This window comes from Pseudorca crassidens, chromosome 15 (assembly GCF_039906515.1).
Source record: "Pseudorca crassidens isolate mPseCra1 chromosome 15, mPseCra1.hap1, whole genome shotgun sequence".
Lineage (NCBI taxonomy): Eukaryota > Metazoa > Chordata > Mammalia > Artiodactyla > Delphinidae > Pseudorca > Pseudorca crassidens.
The window spans coordinates 35940156-35956742 of record NC_090310.1 but is presented as its reverse complement, the minus strand read 5'-3'; the positions used below and the strand labels follow the sequence as shown (position 1 = coordinate 35956742).

Sequence of the window (16587 nt, the reverse complement as noted above, 5' to 3'; positions counted from 1 at the left end):
CATTACTCACGGAATTAATACTGTACAACCACAAAGTCGACAAATGAATATTCTGGCACTTAAAACGCCTACTGGGCTTCCCTGGTGGCGCAGTGGTTGAGAGTCTGCCTGCCAATGCAGGGGACACGGGTTTGAGCCCTGGTCTGGGAGGATCCCACATGCTGTGGAGCAACTGGGCCCGTGAGCCACAACTACTGAGCCTGTGCTCCGCAACGAGAGGCCGCAACAGTGAGAGGCCCACGCACCGCGATGAAGAGTGGCCCCCGCTCGTCGCAACTGGAGAAAGCTCTCGCACAGAAACGAAGACCCAACACAGCCAAAAATAATAAATTAATTAAAAAAAACAAAACAAAACACGCCTATTACTGAAATACATCCTAAAACACAAGAAACTAACCATCACAACATACTAGTTAAAAAAAATGTTTTACACTAACTTGAAGGAAAACCAGACTGCATTCCACTAGAACTACTGTCCCAAATAGCTGGTTCTAGAAGACCCAGACTCCTAGATCTTTACTTTATATAAGAGATGTCCTGGAAAATTGTGTATTAATTCAATTTTTGGTTAATCAAAGTATAATTTAACTGATTTAGGAAAGTGACTTTTAAAGGAAGCTTAGTATGACCCCTTCTGCAGGGAGGGAGGGAGGATGACAGGCCTGTGGCCCTGGACCATCTCTCCTGTGCCGTGGACACCCAGCCACGTGGGGCAGGCTCATGAGGGACCCTTTTGGAAGGAAGGAGCTGGGCTTGTTGAGAGGAAAGCATGTGGCCTGCACAGTGCTCTGAGGAACAGTCTGCTTGTCCATCTTTCCTTGTGCCACATGGAAACAACCAGAAAGAAAAGCAGCACATGTTCTGCAGGCAGCAGTGGGGTCTGAGGCAGGTGATCAAGAAGAATGAGAGTAATGAACACATAACGACAAACAGGGGAGGCTGGCAAGACAGCACAGATGAGGTGGAGGAAGATGAAGACGACGGTGCTGGAGTCACGGGGAGCAGCTCCAGCCCAACGGGTGACACAAGATTCAAGGGCACGGCCTATCTGCCCAAACTGAGGGACACACCCAAAGACCACAGTTTCACCTTGGAAATGACAGGAAGGGACTTAAAATTCGGGAGAGATGCTCATCCTTTCCCTGCTCTGATGCCTACAGGGAGCCCCTGGGAGCCACACACAGGCCTCCTAAGCAGGGCGCTGCTTAGCCGATCAGCTAAAGGCTACAAAGATCGACTGGAAAGATGACAAAACGATGGGAATGATCAGGATGCAGCCAGTCCTGGTGCAGAGACTCTCGATTTGTGCTGAATAAACTGTTAGTTATGCAACTAGATCTGGGAACTGCATCTCCAAGGAGGAAAACCTCCTAAACATCTACACGTGGGATTTTACCCTGACCCCCTGACTCTTCTAGAAAACGGAGTCCTCAAAACTTACTTTAGAGTAATTCCAAAAGAAGTGTCCAGTCTACTCCACCCCTCACCCCGAAGTCGCCGCCATTATAGTGACATGACACTCAAATCCTCAGATACTGAGTATCTGTCAAGAAACATGAAGAGTCATCATGTTGGCTCTTGGCTCTCTAAACAAAGTGACGCCCCTCTTTTGCACTAACTGCTCTGCTGTGACCAACTCTAGTGCTGGAGGTGGAGGGTGGGGGGGATTCCAAAGCGACCATGTCACTGAGCACATGGAGGACCTGCCTACTCGCTAAGCTGAGCTTCACCCTCAGGTCTCCACCTTGGTACCTCTGCTCCCACTATACTTTGCGGTTAGTAGTTTCTGCCCTGCTTCCTACCTACTCCTCTGTATTCTCTTTAGAAATAGCTTATCATCTCATCGCCAAGCTTCTCTACCCCCAATGCTCACTTACTTTGTTGGTTTCGCTTGTCACTGGCATTTTTCAAAGGGAGGCAAACAGGACAGTCATGTCGTGTGCAGTTCTTCCAATGAGAGATGATTTGTCGTGAAGATGCACAATGGGCAACTATGACCAGAAAAACAACGAGATGTTATTTTTCTATCCAAATTGTCACGCTTTCAATTACACCTAAATTATAATGCCAGCTTCCATAAAAAAATGGTAACAAGTGTAACCACAGCACAGTGCAGGCAGTCCTCAACTTACAAACAGGCTATTTTCCAAAAAGTTTGTAAGTCAACTACTGAGAGTTCCAAACAAAAACTTCCCATAGAAGCAATGTTATGAATGATGGTGAATAAGGTTCAGCCCACAAATCAAAAACAAAACAAAAACTACTCGCCCTGAAATACTGCACAACTGGAATGAAAGGCAGAACAAATAATAATTCTGCGATGTCACTATTTACAATAAAAATTTTACATTATGTTTAAGGATGAAACCATCTAAATACTATAGCTGAAGAAATATAGACAGAAGCAAATGAGAGGTCTGTGGAGACTCTGAAGGGGACGCTGGGCAGTTCTCAAAGTACTTGAGAGGGCAGCTGTGCCTGGTCCCTCTTTCTTTATTTTTGCTTCCATGTGAAGGTGCTGTCACTTCTTTCTAAAGGTCTAGCATGACCCTCCTCTGCTTTTCCATCAGGATCAGGGTTACACCTGGGACTCACAAATGTCACAAGGGAAAGAGGGAGATCAGGGACAGACTCTCCCCAAGGTTTAGGAGCACAAGTTTGAAGAGAAGGAAAGAGAATAAAGAGTAAAGGGAAGTAGAGTTGTTAGTAAGAAGCAGTCTCTTCGGGAGAACTGGGGTGTCTGCTATAGAAGAGCAGGCGGCGGGGGCGGGGCACGTGACTCGCCTGAGTCCTCCTCCTGGAGGGGAAGGAAGGAGAGGCAGGGATGATACGGTGCATAGTTCCCCACGTCACAGACAGTCACCCAGGACAACTTCACCAGTATCCCAATGAGTCTCAAGACGAAAAGGTGGAGGAGCAAGGCAGTGGGCCCCTGGCAGTGTGGGCACACAAAACGACTGCAAGACAGATGCTCTAGGTTCTGGGAAGGGCGTGTGCATGCGTGTATGTGTGTGAGCTACACTGTCCAAAAGAAAACCGTGATCTAAACAGTTATGACAAAGACAGTGTCAAGAAGGGACAAAGGTCTTCCATGACACAGGAAGGCAGAAAAGAACAAATGCAGGGCACAGCCCCAGCCAGCAGAAGTTCACAGAATATCATAAAAGCAAATCGCCTTTCTCCTCAGCAGGTAAGTGTCCAGAGGCATCTGACTGGTCGGCGTGTGGGGACGTTGGTGGTGGGAACCTTATTAACAAGAGAGGTGCCTGAGAATAATAGGCAAATTTCATCCTAAACTCTGCCCCCAGGACTTCAGAAAATGGCACTTACCTTGACAGGCTTTCCCAGCCTGACAATGTGTCATGTGATTCAAAACATTTTTCATGGTTCGACAATGTGGGAGAGAGCAGGCCCGAACCTCTCCATTTGCTTGTTCTCGCCTCTGACATTTATGAGCGTGAAGCAGTAGAACCAGCTGCTGCTGTATCAGTTTGCGTTTTTCAGGATCTGCAGTAGGGCCCGTTGCAATTGCCTGTGTGGGTCCAATTCCCACTGATGTTTGCATCTGAGACTAAAATAAAACAAATAAAAATATTTTAATAAGCTTTCAGAGTTCCAATTCACGTTCATTAATTATTTTTCAAACTAATGTTAAAGCTGATGGATAGTATCAGCCACAGAGAGAAGGCAGCTGGTGAGGTTCTCTTTAGCTCATTGGCAACTTTAAGGAAGATCCAGAGGCACAGAAATAAACCAACTCAGAAGCAAGGCTGGTTAAAGTTCACTTTTGTATGATCATCTGAGAGCAAGAAAGCGATGCTTATTCTAAACTGTAGTAACAAAAACCCAATTCACTCTACAATACACGCAAGTGCACGAAAAGCTGTTACTATATTAGGTTCAACCATATGAAACTGTTGTTTCTCTAGGCCCAAATGACCAAACATTGGCAATTTCATATGATTCAACCTAATTAAAAAGATTGTCAAGGCCTGACCAATCACAACCCACTGCGAATATCTGATGGAGCATAAGAATCAGAGCCACCCTTTGGATTTCATAATCTTGTGACCAGAGGGACAATACTTGCAGCATTCCTAAAAGAATAAGACAGGAATTCCCGGGTGGCACAGTGGTTGAGAATCTGCCTGCTAATGCAGGGGACACAGGTTCGATCCCTGGTCCGGGAAGATTCCATGTGCCATGGAGCAACTAAGCCTGTACGCCACAACTACTGAGCCTGCACTCTACAGCCTGCAAGCCACAACTACTGAGCCTGTATGCCACAACTACTGAAGCCCCTGCACCCTAGAGCCTGTGCGCTGCAACTACTGAGCCCATGTGCCGCAACTACTGAAGCCCGAGCACCTAGAGCCCGTGCTCCACAACAAAAGAAGCTACCACAATGAGAAGCCTGCACACCGCAATGAAGAGTAGCCCCCACTCGCCACAACTAGAGAAAGCCCATGCGCAGCAATGAAGACCCAACGCAGCCAAAAAATAAATAAATAAAATAAAAAGTTTTTTTTAAAAAAAGAATAAGACAGCACTTATCTTGAATACAACCACCCAGTACAACTGTTAATGCTTATCAAATGCTTTGCCTTCCATTAAAATTTCTACGCAGACATCTGACAATATTTTTTCTAAAAGTATTAGATGATCTGCTAAAGTTTCAAAAATAGAGTTTAGCTGCTCTCAGCCTTTCAAAGTAATAGGCCAGACCAACCATATCTCTTAACTGCAAAGAAAATGGAAAAGGTGACCTGTGGAGACCACCTTCTTACTCTTTACTAACTACCAACATTCTTCACACAAATTTACTAAAGAAACTTGTGAAATCAGAGAAATGTAATGTTCCTAATATGCAACAATATAATCCATAGTTCAGGGATTTCTATCTTCTGCTCTGACATTCACACTCCTCGCCTGATTTCACAACACTCAGTGCCTCCCATGAAGTACACCACCACTCTGATTTTCCAAATTAAGAATCAAAACTATACACCTGCAATTAGGGGAAAACCAAGTATAAAATTATTTCTTAATGAACCAAAGCTCATTTTTAAAAAGTTACAGGGTTTTGTGCTTTGGTTTTATCGTGATGAGAACTCAGAAAATAAGTGTGTAGAAAAACCGCCTGGCTTTGCTCAGGAGCACAACCCCTGGAAGCCTAACCAGGATCCAAAGCAAAAACAAAGTTCAAGCCGAGAGGTCGAGCTTCCTGACTGGTAGAGAAAACAGCCTCTTTTCCTTATGTCTGTTTTTTCCCTGATTATATAAACAATATATGCACCCGGTAGAAAATGTGGAAAGCAAAAGAACTAAGGAAATAATTAACATGTGAAATCCTGACAGCCAGGAGTCCACTACTGAAGCACAGACAGGTTTTTCTTCTTCCAGTCTTTTTTCCTATGCACATGTGTATGCATGAACCATCTGGCTTCGTATTTACTCCAGGTTCTGTCCCATACCATTAAGTTGTAGTATGATGTGTAGTGAACATGTGACTATACACTTGTTTATACAATCGCCCATGATTGGGCATAAACTGTACCCTCTCCTTTTTTTCTGGTACTTTAAAATAAAGCTCCAATAGCCTGTGACTATGCCCCCAGCAGCATTCAGTATCAATGTTAAATGTTTCAGAACTGATCAACTTATTCCCATGGACTAGAAAGTCCAAGCGGAAATCAATAGGAATAGAAGAATATGAGAAATATAAGATGATCCTTGTTTAGGTCTCTTCTGCATTTATAAAAATTTCAAACGTATGGAAAAATAGAGAGGAAAGGATACCATTATGACATCTAACAAAAGAAGGATTTTTTTAAAAAATAAATTTATATATTTATTTGTTTTTATTTTTGGCTGTGTTGGGTCTTCATTGCTGCGCCTGGGCTTTCTCTAGTTGCAGCGAGCAGGGTCTACTCTTCATTGTGGTGCGCGGGCTCCTCATTGCTGTGGCTTCTCTAGTTGCGGAGCATGGGCTCTAGGCGCGTGGGCTTCAGTAGTTGTGGCACTCAGGCTCAGCAGTTGTGGTTTGCGGGCTCTAGAGCACAGGCTCAGTAGTTGTGGCACATGGGCTTAGTTGCTCTGTGTCACGTAGCATCTTCCCGGACCAGGGCTCGAACCCATGTCCCCTGCATTGGCAGGCGGATTCTTAACCACTGTGCCAGCAGGGAAGCCCAAAATGAAGGATTCTTTAATATCTGTTAATATCTAGTCCCTATATACATTTCTCTACTTGCCCCCAAAATGTCTTTTAGAGCTGGTCTGCACAAATCAAGACCCAATTCAGACCCAAACCCTACATCTGGTTATTGTCTTTAAAGTTCTTCATCTGCCCCCTCCCCCATTTTCTCATGGCACTGACTTGAAGAATCCAGCCAGTTGTCCTCCTCCCATTTCTTAAAATACAGAAATGCTACATACAAAAAAATATGTATCATACAAAAATCTGGTAAAAATCTCAACCTTATGATTAAATTATGAAAGACTTTTTAGGGGCTTCCCTGGTGGTGCAGTGGTTGAGAGTCCGCCTGCCGATGCAGGGGACACGGGTTCGTGCCCCGGTCCGGGAAGATCCCACATGCTGCGGAGCAGCTAGGCCCGTGAGCCATGGGCGCTGAGCCTGTGCGTCCAGAGCCTGTACTCCGCAACGGGAGAGGCCACAACAGTGAGAATCTCGCGTAGCACAAAAAAAAAAAAAAAAAGACTTTTTAAAGTTATTAAAGATTAACACATTGCTTCTCATCTGGGATGTTCTTAATATAGCATATTTTGAGCTATACGTGACAGTATATTGAAACCTCAACATGTAGAAATAGCATGGCTGGAAACTATACAGCACATTCAAACCTTGGTCTTTACTTTGTCTATCTGTAGATGCTTAATAAGCTCTACACACTGCTTACATGTGTCTCAAAAAACATAATGGATGGTGAAGATGAGTCTGCAGCAAAATGGAAGAGAAGACATGTCTCGTGTCCCTGTGTTTGGCCTTCCCCATATAACTCCACGTACTTGCTCAAGGCTATTCCAGTTTGCAAAGTGCTTACAAACTTAGGGTGCATTTAAGTTCCTCCTCTCTCAGACTGGTGTTCAACAAGACAGAAGAGGTGTATGAACTCCTGCAGAAATCTGTCAGAAGCAGCCTTCAGACTCTACCAACTTCCCTGCTCAGTCCCCACTGTCCAGGCGGGCATGGAGAATGGAAAAAAAGCGCTTAGACAAGAACCTCCCTTTAAACATATAGAACAAAACCTGCATATTCCCCCCAAAGTAATTTATAATTTTATGCAAATTTATTTTTGCAATAGCCAAGAAAATTTTGAAAAACAGTAAGAATGAAGGAGAAATCTATCCTGCCAGATACCAAAACTATAAAGCTATAGATTTCTTTACATAAGTCTAGAAAAAGATACATGTACATATAAAATTAGTGTATTATACAGGTGGTATTTTAAACTGGACGGCTGTGGCGGCAATCTTTGATCCTTGTATCATCTTAAAATATAAAATAAATTCCAGGTGAATTAAAGTGAATAAAGTAGATTAAAATGGATAAAAATACTAGGAAAAAATACTTTTAGCAGGACAATAAGAAAAACTTAACATAAAGAAAAACAGCAAAATTTAAAAAGTGAAAAACAGGGAAAATGGTTGTTTTTTGGAAGTGGAAACAGTGAGTCAAAAGATAGGGCCATTATTAAAGCTCCTTATATATGTTGCTAAATTGTTTTCCAGAAAGGTTGTGGCACTTTTTATTATATAAAGAACTCGGGGGGGGGGGGGGAGATACTACTCCATTAAAAAGTTGGGCAAAAAAAAAATGTACAGATACCTCACAAAACAAATAAACAACAAACATAAAAAACGTTCTACACCTCGGAGCCAAGACAACTAAATGGAGAGAAGAATAGTCTTTCCAACCAACAGGGATAAAAAGGATAGGACAACTGGATATCCACATGCTAAAGAATGAAGGTGGACCCCTTCTTCACATCATACTCAAAAATTAACTCAAAATGGGGCTTCCCTGGTGGCGCAGTGGTTGACAGTCCGCCTGCCAATGCAGGGGACACAGGTTTGTGCCCCGGTCCGGGGAGATCCCACATGCCGTGGAGCGGCTAGGCCCGTGAGCCATGGCCGCTGGGCCTGTGCGTCCGGAGCCTGTGCTCCGCAACGGGAGAGGCTACAACAGTAAGAGGCCTGCGTACCACCAAAAAAAAAAAAAAAAAAAACTCAAAATGAATCAAAGGCCTAAATATGAGAGCTAAAACCATAAAACTTTTAGAAAAAAAATCATAGGAGTAAACCTTCATGACCTTGGATTAGGTAATGGATTCTTAGATATGTCACCAAAAGCACAAACCACATCAATGAGAAAAATAAATTGGACCTCATTAAAATAAAAAGCTGTTATGCTTTGAAAGATACCATCAAGAAAGTGAAAGACAACCCAGAGAATGGGAGAAAACATCTGCAAATCATAGATGTGATAAGGCACTTGTATTAAAAAAACACAACTAATGATTAAAAAATAAAAAGAACCTAATTTTTTTAAATGGACAAAGGATATGAACAGACATTTTCCCAAAGAAGATATACAAATGGTCAATAAGCACATGAAAAGACGCTCAGCACTATTAGCCATCATCAGAACCACACTGAGGTACCATTTTACACCCACTAGGTAGCTACAATTAAAAAAACGAGACAGTAACAAATGTTGGTGAGCATGTGGAAAAACTGGACTCTCACACACTCTACTGGTGAGAACGTCAAATGGAACAGCAACTTTGGAAAACACTCTGGCAGTTCCTCAAAAGGTTAAACCTGGAGTTACCATATGGCCCAGCAATTCCCCTCCTAAGCATATACACCCAAGAGAATTGAAAACATATGTTCACATAAAAACATGTACACAAATGTTTGTAGCAGCACTATTCCTAACAGCCAAAAAAGTGGAACGAACTTAAACGCCCATCAACTGATGAATGGAAAAAAGTGATATATCCAAAATGCAATATAATCCAACCACAAAAAAGGAAGTACCAGTACATGCTACAACATGAATGAACTTCAAAAACATCGTGCTAAGTGAAAACAGCCAGTCACAAATGACCACATATTGTATAATTCCATTTCTATGAAATGTCCAGAATAGGTAAATCCATAGGGGCAGAAAATAGATTAGTGGTTGCATCTGGCTGAAGGTCTGGGGGAAATGGAAGGAACTTGCTAAAAGTACAGAGTTTCTTTCTGGGATATGAAAATGCTCTAAAATTGTGGTTGGCGGACTTCCCCGGTAGCACAGTGGTTAACAATCTGCCTGCCAACGCAGGGGACACGGGTTCGAGCCCTGGTCCGGGAGATCCCACATGCCGTGGTGCAACTAAGCCCGTGTGCCACGACTACTGAGCCTGCAGCGGCTCCAGAGACTGAGAGCCACAACTACTGAGCCCATGTGCCTCGACTACTGAAGCCCGTGCGTCTAGAGCCCGTGCTCCGCAACAAGAGAAACCACTGCAATGAGAAGCCCACTCACTGCAACGAAGAGTAGCGTCCACTCATCGCAACTAGAGAAAGCCCGTGTGCAGCAATGAAGACCCAACTCAGCCAAAAAATAAATTAATTAATCAAAAAAGAAAAAAATTTAAAAATAAAAAATTGTGGTTGGTGATGGTCACACAATACACTGAATGCCACTGAATTGTGCACTTTAAAAGGGGGAAGGAACACTGTATGGGACATGAATTATATCTCAGTAAAGCTGTTTTAAAATGAGTTCTATCTCACTAAGCATCAAAGAAATGAAATGAGAACAAAGAGACATCTTTCACCCATCAATATGACCAAGATAAAAAAAAATGGTATCAATGAGGGTACAGAGACAGCAATTTTCAGAGATTTTGGTGATAATGCAATTTAGTACAACTCTGGAAAGCAACATGTATCAAAAAGAAAAATGTGCATTTCTTTTGATCCAGTAGTTCTACTTCTTATAACTTATTATTAGGGAAGTAACCGGACTAGTGTGCTAAAATGTATGTACAAAGACAGCCACCACGCCTTGATTAAATCACTGAATACTGGAAAACTCCTAAATGCCTATCAAAGGTGGACTAATTAAAAAAAATTATGGCTACAGACCTCATGAAATCATATGCAGTCATGAAAAGTAAGGTGGACCTCAAGTGACCCCAGTCAAAGCCACATGGTACATAAGGGCCCAAAGCCAAGCCCTAACCAAATCCTTGACCCACCCAAAATTGTGAGATATAGCAAAATGATTGAGGCAAACGAAATTAGTAACAATAATAATGTAGACCTTCATGCTCTCATGAAAAGCTGTCTATAACATATTAAGCTACAAAGGAAAGTTATAAAATAGTACCATAAAGTCATTTGGTTTTTCTTTATTAACTTTATATTTTGTACCTGTTCTTAGAAAAACTTTGTTAAGATTATTTGGTGGTTAGCTCTGGGCAGGGGTGTGATTTTGTTTATAATTATGTATTGTTTGAACGTTTTACAAGTGTCCACTATTTTTATAAACAAAAAACATTCCACTTTGGGAGGGATCAGAAGAATCAGTAGAAAACAATGAACAATTAAATATAAAAAATAAAATTGTAGGGCTTCCCTGGTGGCACAGTGGTTGAGAGTCCGCCTGCCGATGCAGTGGACACAGGTTCGTGCCCCGGTCCAGGAAGATCCCACATGCCGCGGAGCGGCTGGGCCCGTGAACCGTGGCCGCTGAGCCTGCGCGTCCGGAGCCTGTGCTCTGCAACAGGAGAGGCCACAACAGTGAGAGGCCCACGTACCACAAAAAAATAAAAAATAAAAAAAAAATAAAATTGTAAAGGTACTAGAAAGTATTAAATGAATATTTTGTAATGCAAAAGTGGTAAAGGCCTTCATAAAAATATGTAAATAAAGCAGTGGTTCCTAACCAATCCCTAGTAAAACCTCTTCAAATACAGATTTCCCATTTGTCCCTCCCAGGGACTATGATTCACAAATCTGGGGCGGAGCCAGAGGCATTTCTATTTGTTAAAGTTCCACAGGGAGTGCTTTATTATATTTAGCTTTCTACTTTTTAAAGATTTTCCAAAATGAACATGTATGTACTTTTACAGTTAGAATAAAACAAAACATTTAAGAGCAAAAGGGCCACAGGTGATTGTGATGCAGCGGCAGCCATGCATAATGGAAAAGCGCCAGGGCCAGGCCACTGTAATAGCAACCAACAAACTAGGAAAAATATCTGAAACACACAAGACAAAGCAAATAACACTGCAGGTATTATTCTTTTTCCTCTCCTTGGCCAGTCTTTATTTCTCAAGGACTTTGTGCCAGGCTCTGTGTTCAGTGCCCAACAGCATCAGCTCATTTAATACCCACCCACCCACCCCCAAGGGAGGACTAACTCAGGGTCCAAAGTGGCACTGGGCAGTGGTGGAGAGGGGGATCTAGCAGTAGACTGCCCACCTTTTAACCCTCCTGCTGCCCACCTTGTCAGAGGGTTGCCCACCTTGCTTTATAAAGCATTCTAAGAGAATCTAACAGAAAAACTGGCCAAGGACAGGAACTAGGCAACTCAAAAAATAAAAGCATACTAAACGTAAGTACTTTAATTCTTACCAGTAATCAAGAAATGCAAATCAAAATAATAAGACACCATTTCCTCCTATCAAAGGACAGAGTGATAATCCCCAGCCTTGGGAGCACTGTGCGATACTAGTGACCTGGTTCGTGGCTTTTCTTGGAAGGCAATATAACAGTATCATTAAAGGCCTTAAAATGTATGAAATTTGCATTTCAGTAATTCCCATCAGATCACATGCAATTCCTAATCATGGAAGGGGGAGGTTACCACGGCGTGGGAGTCACACTGGTGCAATCGTGACCCCCCCCACCCATGCCTGTCAGCATTTTGAACGATGAGAAACAGCAGATGAACACAAAGCACATGATCTAAGGGCTGTGGAGGGTACAGCCCACTCACCCCTTTTCAGTCTTTGCTAGATCTTTGCTCTTTGCATGTGTCACTTGTCACCATAACTCAACCGTCATTTACACCCCTGTCCATCACACGACCTTGAAACGCAAACATTTTATATTTATTGTGGTGTATTCCTTAATTTTTAAAGGAGTTTGATGTATTTTTATTAGGGTTGCGCTATTGTTACATAGGTTTGAGTAATCAGCACCAACCCCATTTTTTAAAATGCCCTTTATTCTATCCTAAGGATAGAATCACAGATATGCACAAGGAGTATGTATAATAAAGTTTATTCTGGCATTCTTTCTAGAAAAGGAAGTTATTTTCCATGAAGCGTCCAAGAACAGATTATAATGTCTGCAAAGGACTCTGTAATGCAAACAGTAAGAAGCAGACACTGACCAAGACAGAAGAGGGAATGAAAGTGCTTCCTCCTGCCACATAACCACTGCCCCCAATTCATGTCGGGCTGGATTCCTAGATATGGCCCTTCAGGATCAACCTGGCCCAGACATTCTACATTACTGATGGACTCCAGACCCACACTCCTCTGACATACTCCCCTGGCCCACCTGGAAACTTTACTTCTTCCCAACCTCCACTTAAAAGTCAGAAAATGACAAGAAAGCAAATACCAGGTGGGACAAAGCGTTGTTCTGCAATATTTGCTTGTTCTGATTCCCCCAGAAGGACCCTAGAACAGCTGGGTACACAAAGCTTTGCAGTCATAAAATAAAGAATATGCTCATTAAATGCAGAGCTATCAAACTAGGAAGAAGTGATAATCACCTGAGATGATAAAGATCAACTGGTAAGAAACCGAACATAGTTGTTTAGATAGAAGGAATAATGTTTCTGTGTTTTCTCCTTCTTGCTTGGTGTTTGTTGATTTAAAAAAATAAGATTACCTTCCAATTTAAGATTTAAATTCAATAGGGAAATAATTTAAAATGAGCAAGCTGGACCAGAATGATTTCTAAGCAATCTTCCAAATCAGAAATGCTGTGATTTCACAGCAGAAAACAAATGGCTAAGTCAAGAAAGAAAACTCGATGGGTGAGCCAGAGGGCCAAGGCACAGGACTGACAACTGGACAGACCCACTCTCTCCCCTGCCCTAAGGTCACTCCTTCCGACCCAGAGAGTCGGTCTGCCATGGAGGGCTGAGTGGTCAAATGCACCTGTGCAAAGAAACCCTAAAAGGTAAAAGCTGCTGAATCTATTCCAACAGCCAAGGTGACAGGCCAACCAGACCAGCAGGTCTTAACTGAGTTAAGGGGTCTTCACAGCATCAGGCCCATTCACCGAATGAGAATTACCAATCTACTAAAAACTTTTAAGGAATAATCTTCTTGACCATCAATATATACGAACATATTCTTCAAGAACATTTATTACAGTAAGCTTTTGATAACTTGGCAAATTAATCATTTGACTGAAAAATTCGTTTTTGGTGACTTGAGCCTTAGGGCCATTTCAGATAATTGTGGAAAAAAGTAAAAAGAAGTTAGGGTAATTAGGGCTGCAAAAAGACTGTTGTGGTTCCTGGCTCTTCAGACACAGTATTGCACTTACATTTTTGGTAGCTACGACTATCTCCTTCCAGATCCATTAAATGTGCTATCTACTGAGTTCTTCTTCCTTTTTAAAAATATATTTTTTATTAAAATTTTTTTTTAATTTTTAATTCTTTTAATACAGTCTTTTAAGGTGTCTACTGAGGTCTTCTTAAAATGGTCACTTCATTTTCCAGAAACACCTGTATTTGCTGCTATCGAGCAGGCAGAAATTCCAACACTAGTATGTGGTGGGCGCAGCTTGTTTAGACATGAAGAACCTTCCTACTGAGTCTCTACTTTACATGAAGTGAGAGGGCTGAATGTCTCTGGAGATAATTTATGTTTTACCCAGAAAGTTTCATTGAAGAAAAGGCTACGCTAATTAGACCCTAGAAAAGACACTGTTGGTTAATGGAAACTCATCTTGGAAAGAAGTTAAATGATCTTGATTGAGTACTTGCAATACGTACAGTTGGTTCCTAATATCAAAGAATACTGTTAATTTTTCTCCATTTATAGTTTCCTGATATTCGCAACACATCATATTTTGTGCTTAGTCTATGTTTCCCAGCTGATATTTATTACCAAAACAAAAGGGAATGAGTTAAAACAGTAGAAAGGATTTATACAGGTACTAATAAGAATTTTAGAACTAAAAGTTATTCTTCAAAGGCCTCACATACACATTTTCTCAGAGATCTTCAAGTTACAGGTGAAGGCAATAAGTTGAGAATACGAAAGGTAAACTCCTAAAATTACAAAAACACTTGGATGGCTAATAATTACAGGCAAGTGCTCACTTCCCAACCTTGTCCCCTGTTTTCCAATTCAATTACTGAGGCATAATTCATAGCCACAGAGTGATTTTATACAGAAACTGCTCTCACGGTGAAGAGCTGACAAGACTCTTCACTCGTCGTTTCCAGAGAAGGACGAGAGTGCCGGGAAGCACTCTCCCCAGTCCTAGGGTAGAGAGAAATACTAGACCACCAGTGATTTTAAATTCATGCTTGTGAAGTACAAGGAGCTAGTGGACAATGGTATGCGAACATCAGCATCTCCGCAGGGCAACTAAAACTGTGAGATGAGCCAATCAAAGACAACAACAAAGAGGAGACCCTTGGGTTCACAAAGTTCAATCAGTTCAAGTCTTGCTCCCTCAGTGATCAGAAACTGGACATGGAGGACAGAAAATCATAAGAGAATAAGACAGAAAAGGTGGAGGGAGACAGGGAAGCCTTCTGAAGTACTGAAGTGGACTCAAGACTAACAAAGTAGCCCACTCCACAGTGGGGCAGCCGGGCATCAGGTCACTGACACTGCAGGGGACAGTGGCTCTCAAAGACTAATCTACATCAAAATCACCGGAGGAGCTTATTTAAAGCTGCAGTTCCAGTGCAAAAGAAAGAACAAGTCCATCTATTTGGCAATTATCCTGAACCGCCTTACAGGGAAGTAGGTGGCATACACTGGAAAACTGAGAAAAAAACTAAAGTTTCACAAATAACAGTGACAGACAAGAACACAGATTCCTCACCCTCTTCTAAGGCATTCTGAACCAGGAGGGCAGGGTGGGGCCCAAGAATCAGTCCCACTGATGCAGTGGGTCCACTGACATGCTGAGAAACAGAGAGGACTAACCCCAAAACACACAGCTTGCCCTGGAAGAGCCGTAGCTAATGGCACTATCCCACATCTTTGTTATTCTGGCAGGACACAGAACACAGTTCTACAACCCTCCTCTGCATGGATAGTCAGTACTAGCGACACTTTCCTTCATTTTAGAGACATGAATCAGCAGCTGCCTGGGGGCCTCGTCCAAAGCCTCCAAGTTCAAATTCTCTGACACACGACCAAAATCCTAACACCATTCTCATGAGCTATTTTATTTTATTCTTCTGTGAGCAATTTTAATAAGCAGCACTATTGATGATTTTCCTCCATTACAACTTTAAGAATGGCAAAGTCTCCATAATACAGTTCTTAGTTTTTCTCAAAACAACAACATAACAAAAAACCCCAACACGTATGAACTTTCTATTAGAAATAACCCTTGTAAAATAAGCTCAAAATGGACTAAAGACCTAAATGCAAGGCGAGACACTATAAAACTCTTAGAGGAAAACATAGGCAGAACACTCTATGACATAAATAACAGCAAGATCCTTTTTGACCCACCTCCTAGAGAAATGGAAATAAAACCAAAAATAAACAAATGGGACCTAATGAAACTTAAAAAGCTTTCGCACAGCAAAGGAAACCATAAACAAGATGAAAAGACAACCCTCAGAACGGGAGAAATTATTTGCAAACGAAGCAACTGACAAAGGATTAATCTCCAAAATTTACAAGCAGCTCATGCTGCTCAATATCAAAAAAACAAACAACCCAATCCAAAAATGGGCAGAAGACCTAAATAGACATTTCTCCAAAGAAGATATACAGATTGCCAACAAACACACGAAAGGATGCTCAACATCACTAATCATTAGCGAAATGCAAATCAAAACTACAATGAGGTATCACCTCACACCGGTCAGAACGGCCATCATCAAAACATCTACAAACAATAAATGCTGGAGAGGGTGTGGAGAAAAGCGAACCCTCTTGTACTGTTGGTGGGAATGTAAATTGATACAGCCACTGTGGAGACCAGTACGGAGGTTCCTTAAAAAACTAAAAATAGAACTACCGTATGACCCAGCAACCCCACTACTGGGCATATATCCTGAGAAAACCATAACTCAAAAAGATTCATGTACCACAGTCTTCACTGTAGCTCTATTTACAATAGCCAGGACATGGAAGCAACTTAAGTGTCTATCGACAGATGAATAGATAAAGATGATGTGGCACATATATACAATGGAGTATTAGCCATAAAAAGAAACGAAAATGAGTTATTTGTAGTGAGGTGGATGGACCTAGAGTCTGTCATACAGAGTGAAGTAAGTCAGAAAGAGAAAAACAAATACTGCATGCTAACACATATATATGGAATCTAAAAAACAGAAAA

General features: G+C 41.9%; 1 protein-coding gene across 3 annotated transcripts in view; it reads right to left on the bottom strand.

Moving 5' to 3' along the window:
• CREBBP (CREB binding protein) overlaps positions 1-16587 on the bottom strand; it is a 131432-nt gene that overhangs the window by 50969 nt on the left and 63876 nt on the right. For 2 of the 3 annotated variants that reach the window (XM_067706815.1, XM_067706817.1), the window contains exons 4-5: positions 3331-3571; positions 1878-1991 (exon numbers count right to left, since the gene is read on the bottom strand). In XM_067706815.1, the coding sequence (XP_067562916.1) occupies positions 1878-1991; positions 3331-3571 (355 nt within the window). The remainder of the gene's footprint in view (positions 1-1877; positions 1992-3330; positions 3572-16587) is intronic. The other variant, XM_067706816.1, reaches the window with a different exon arrangement.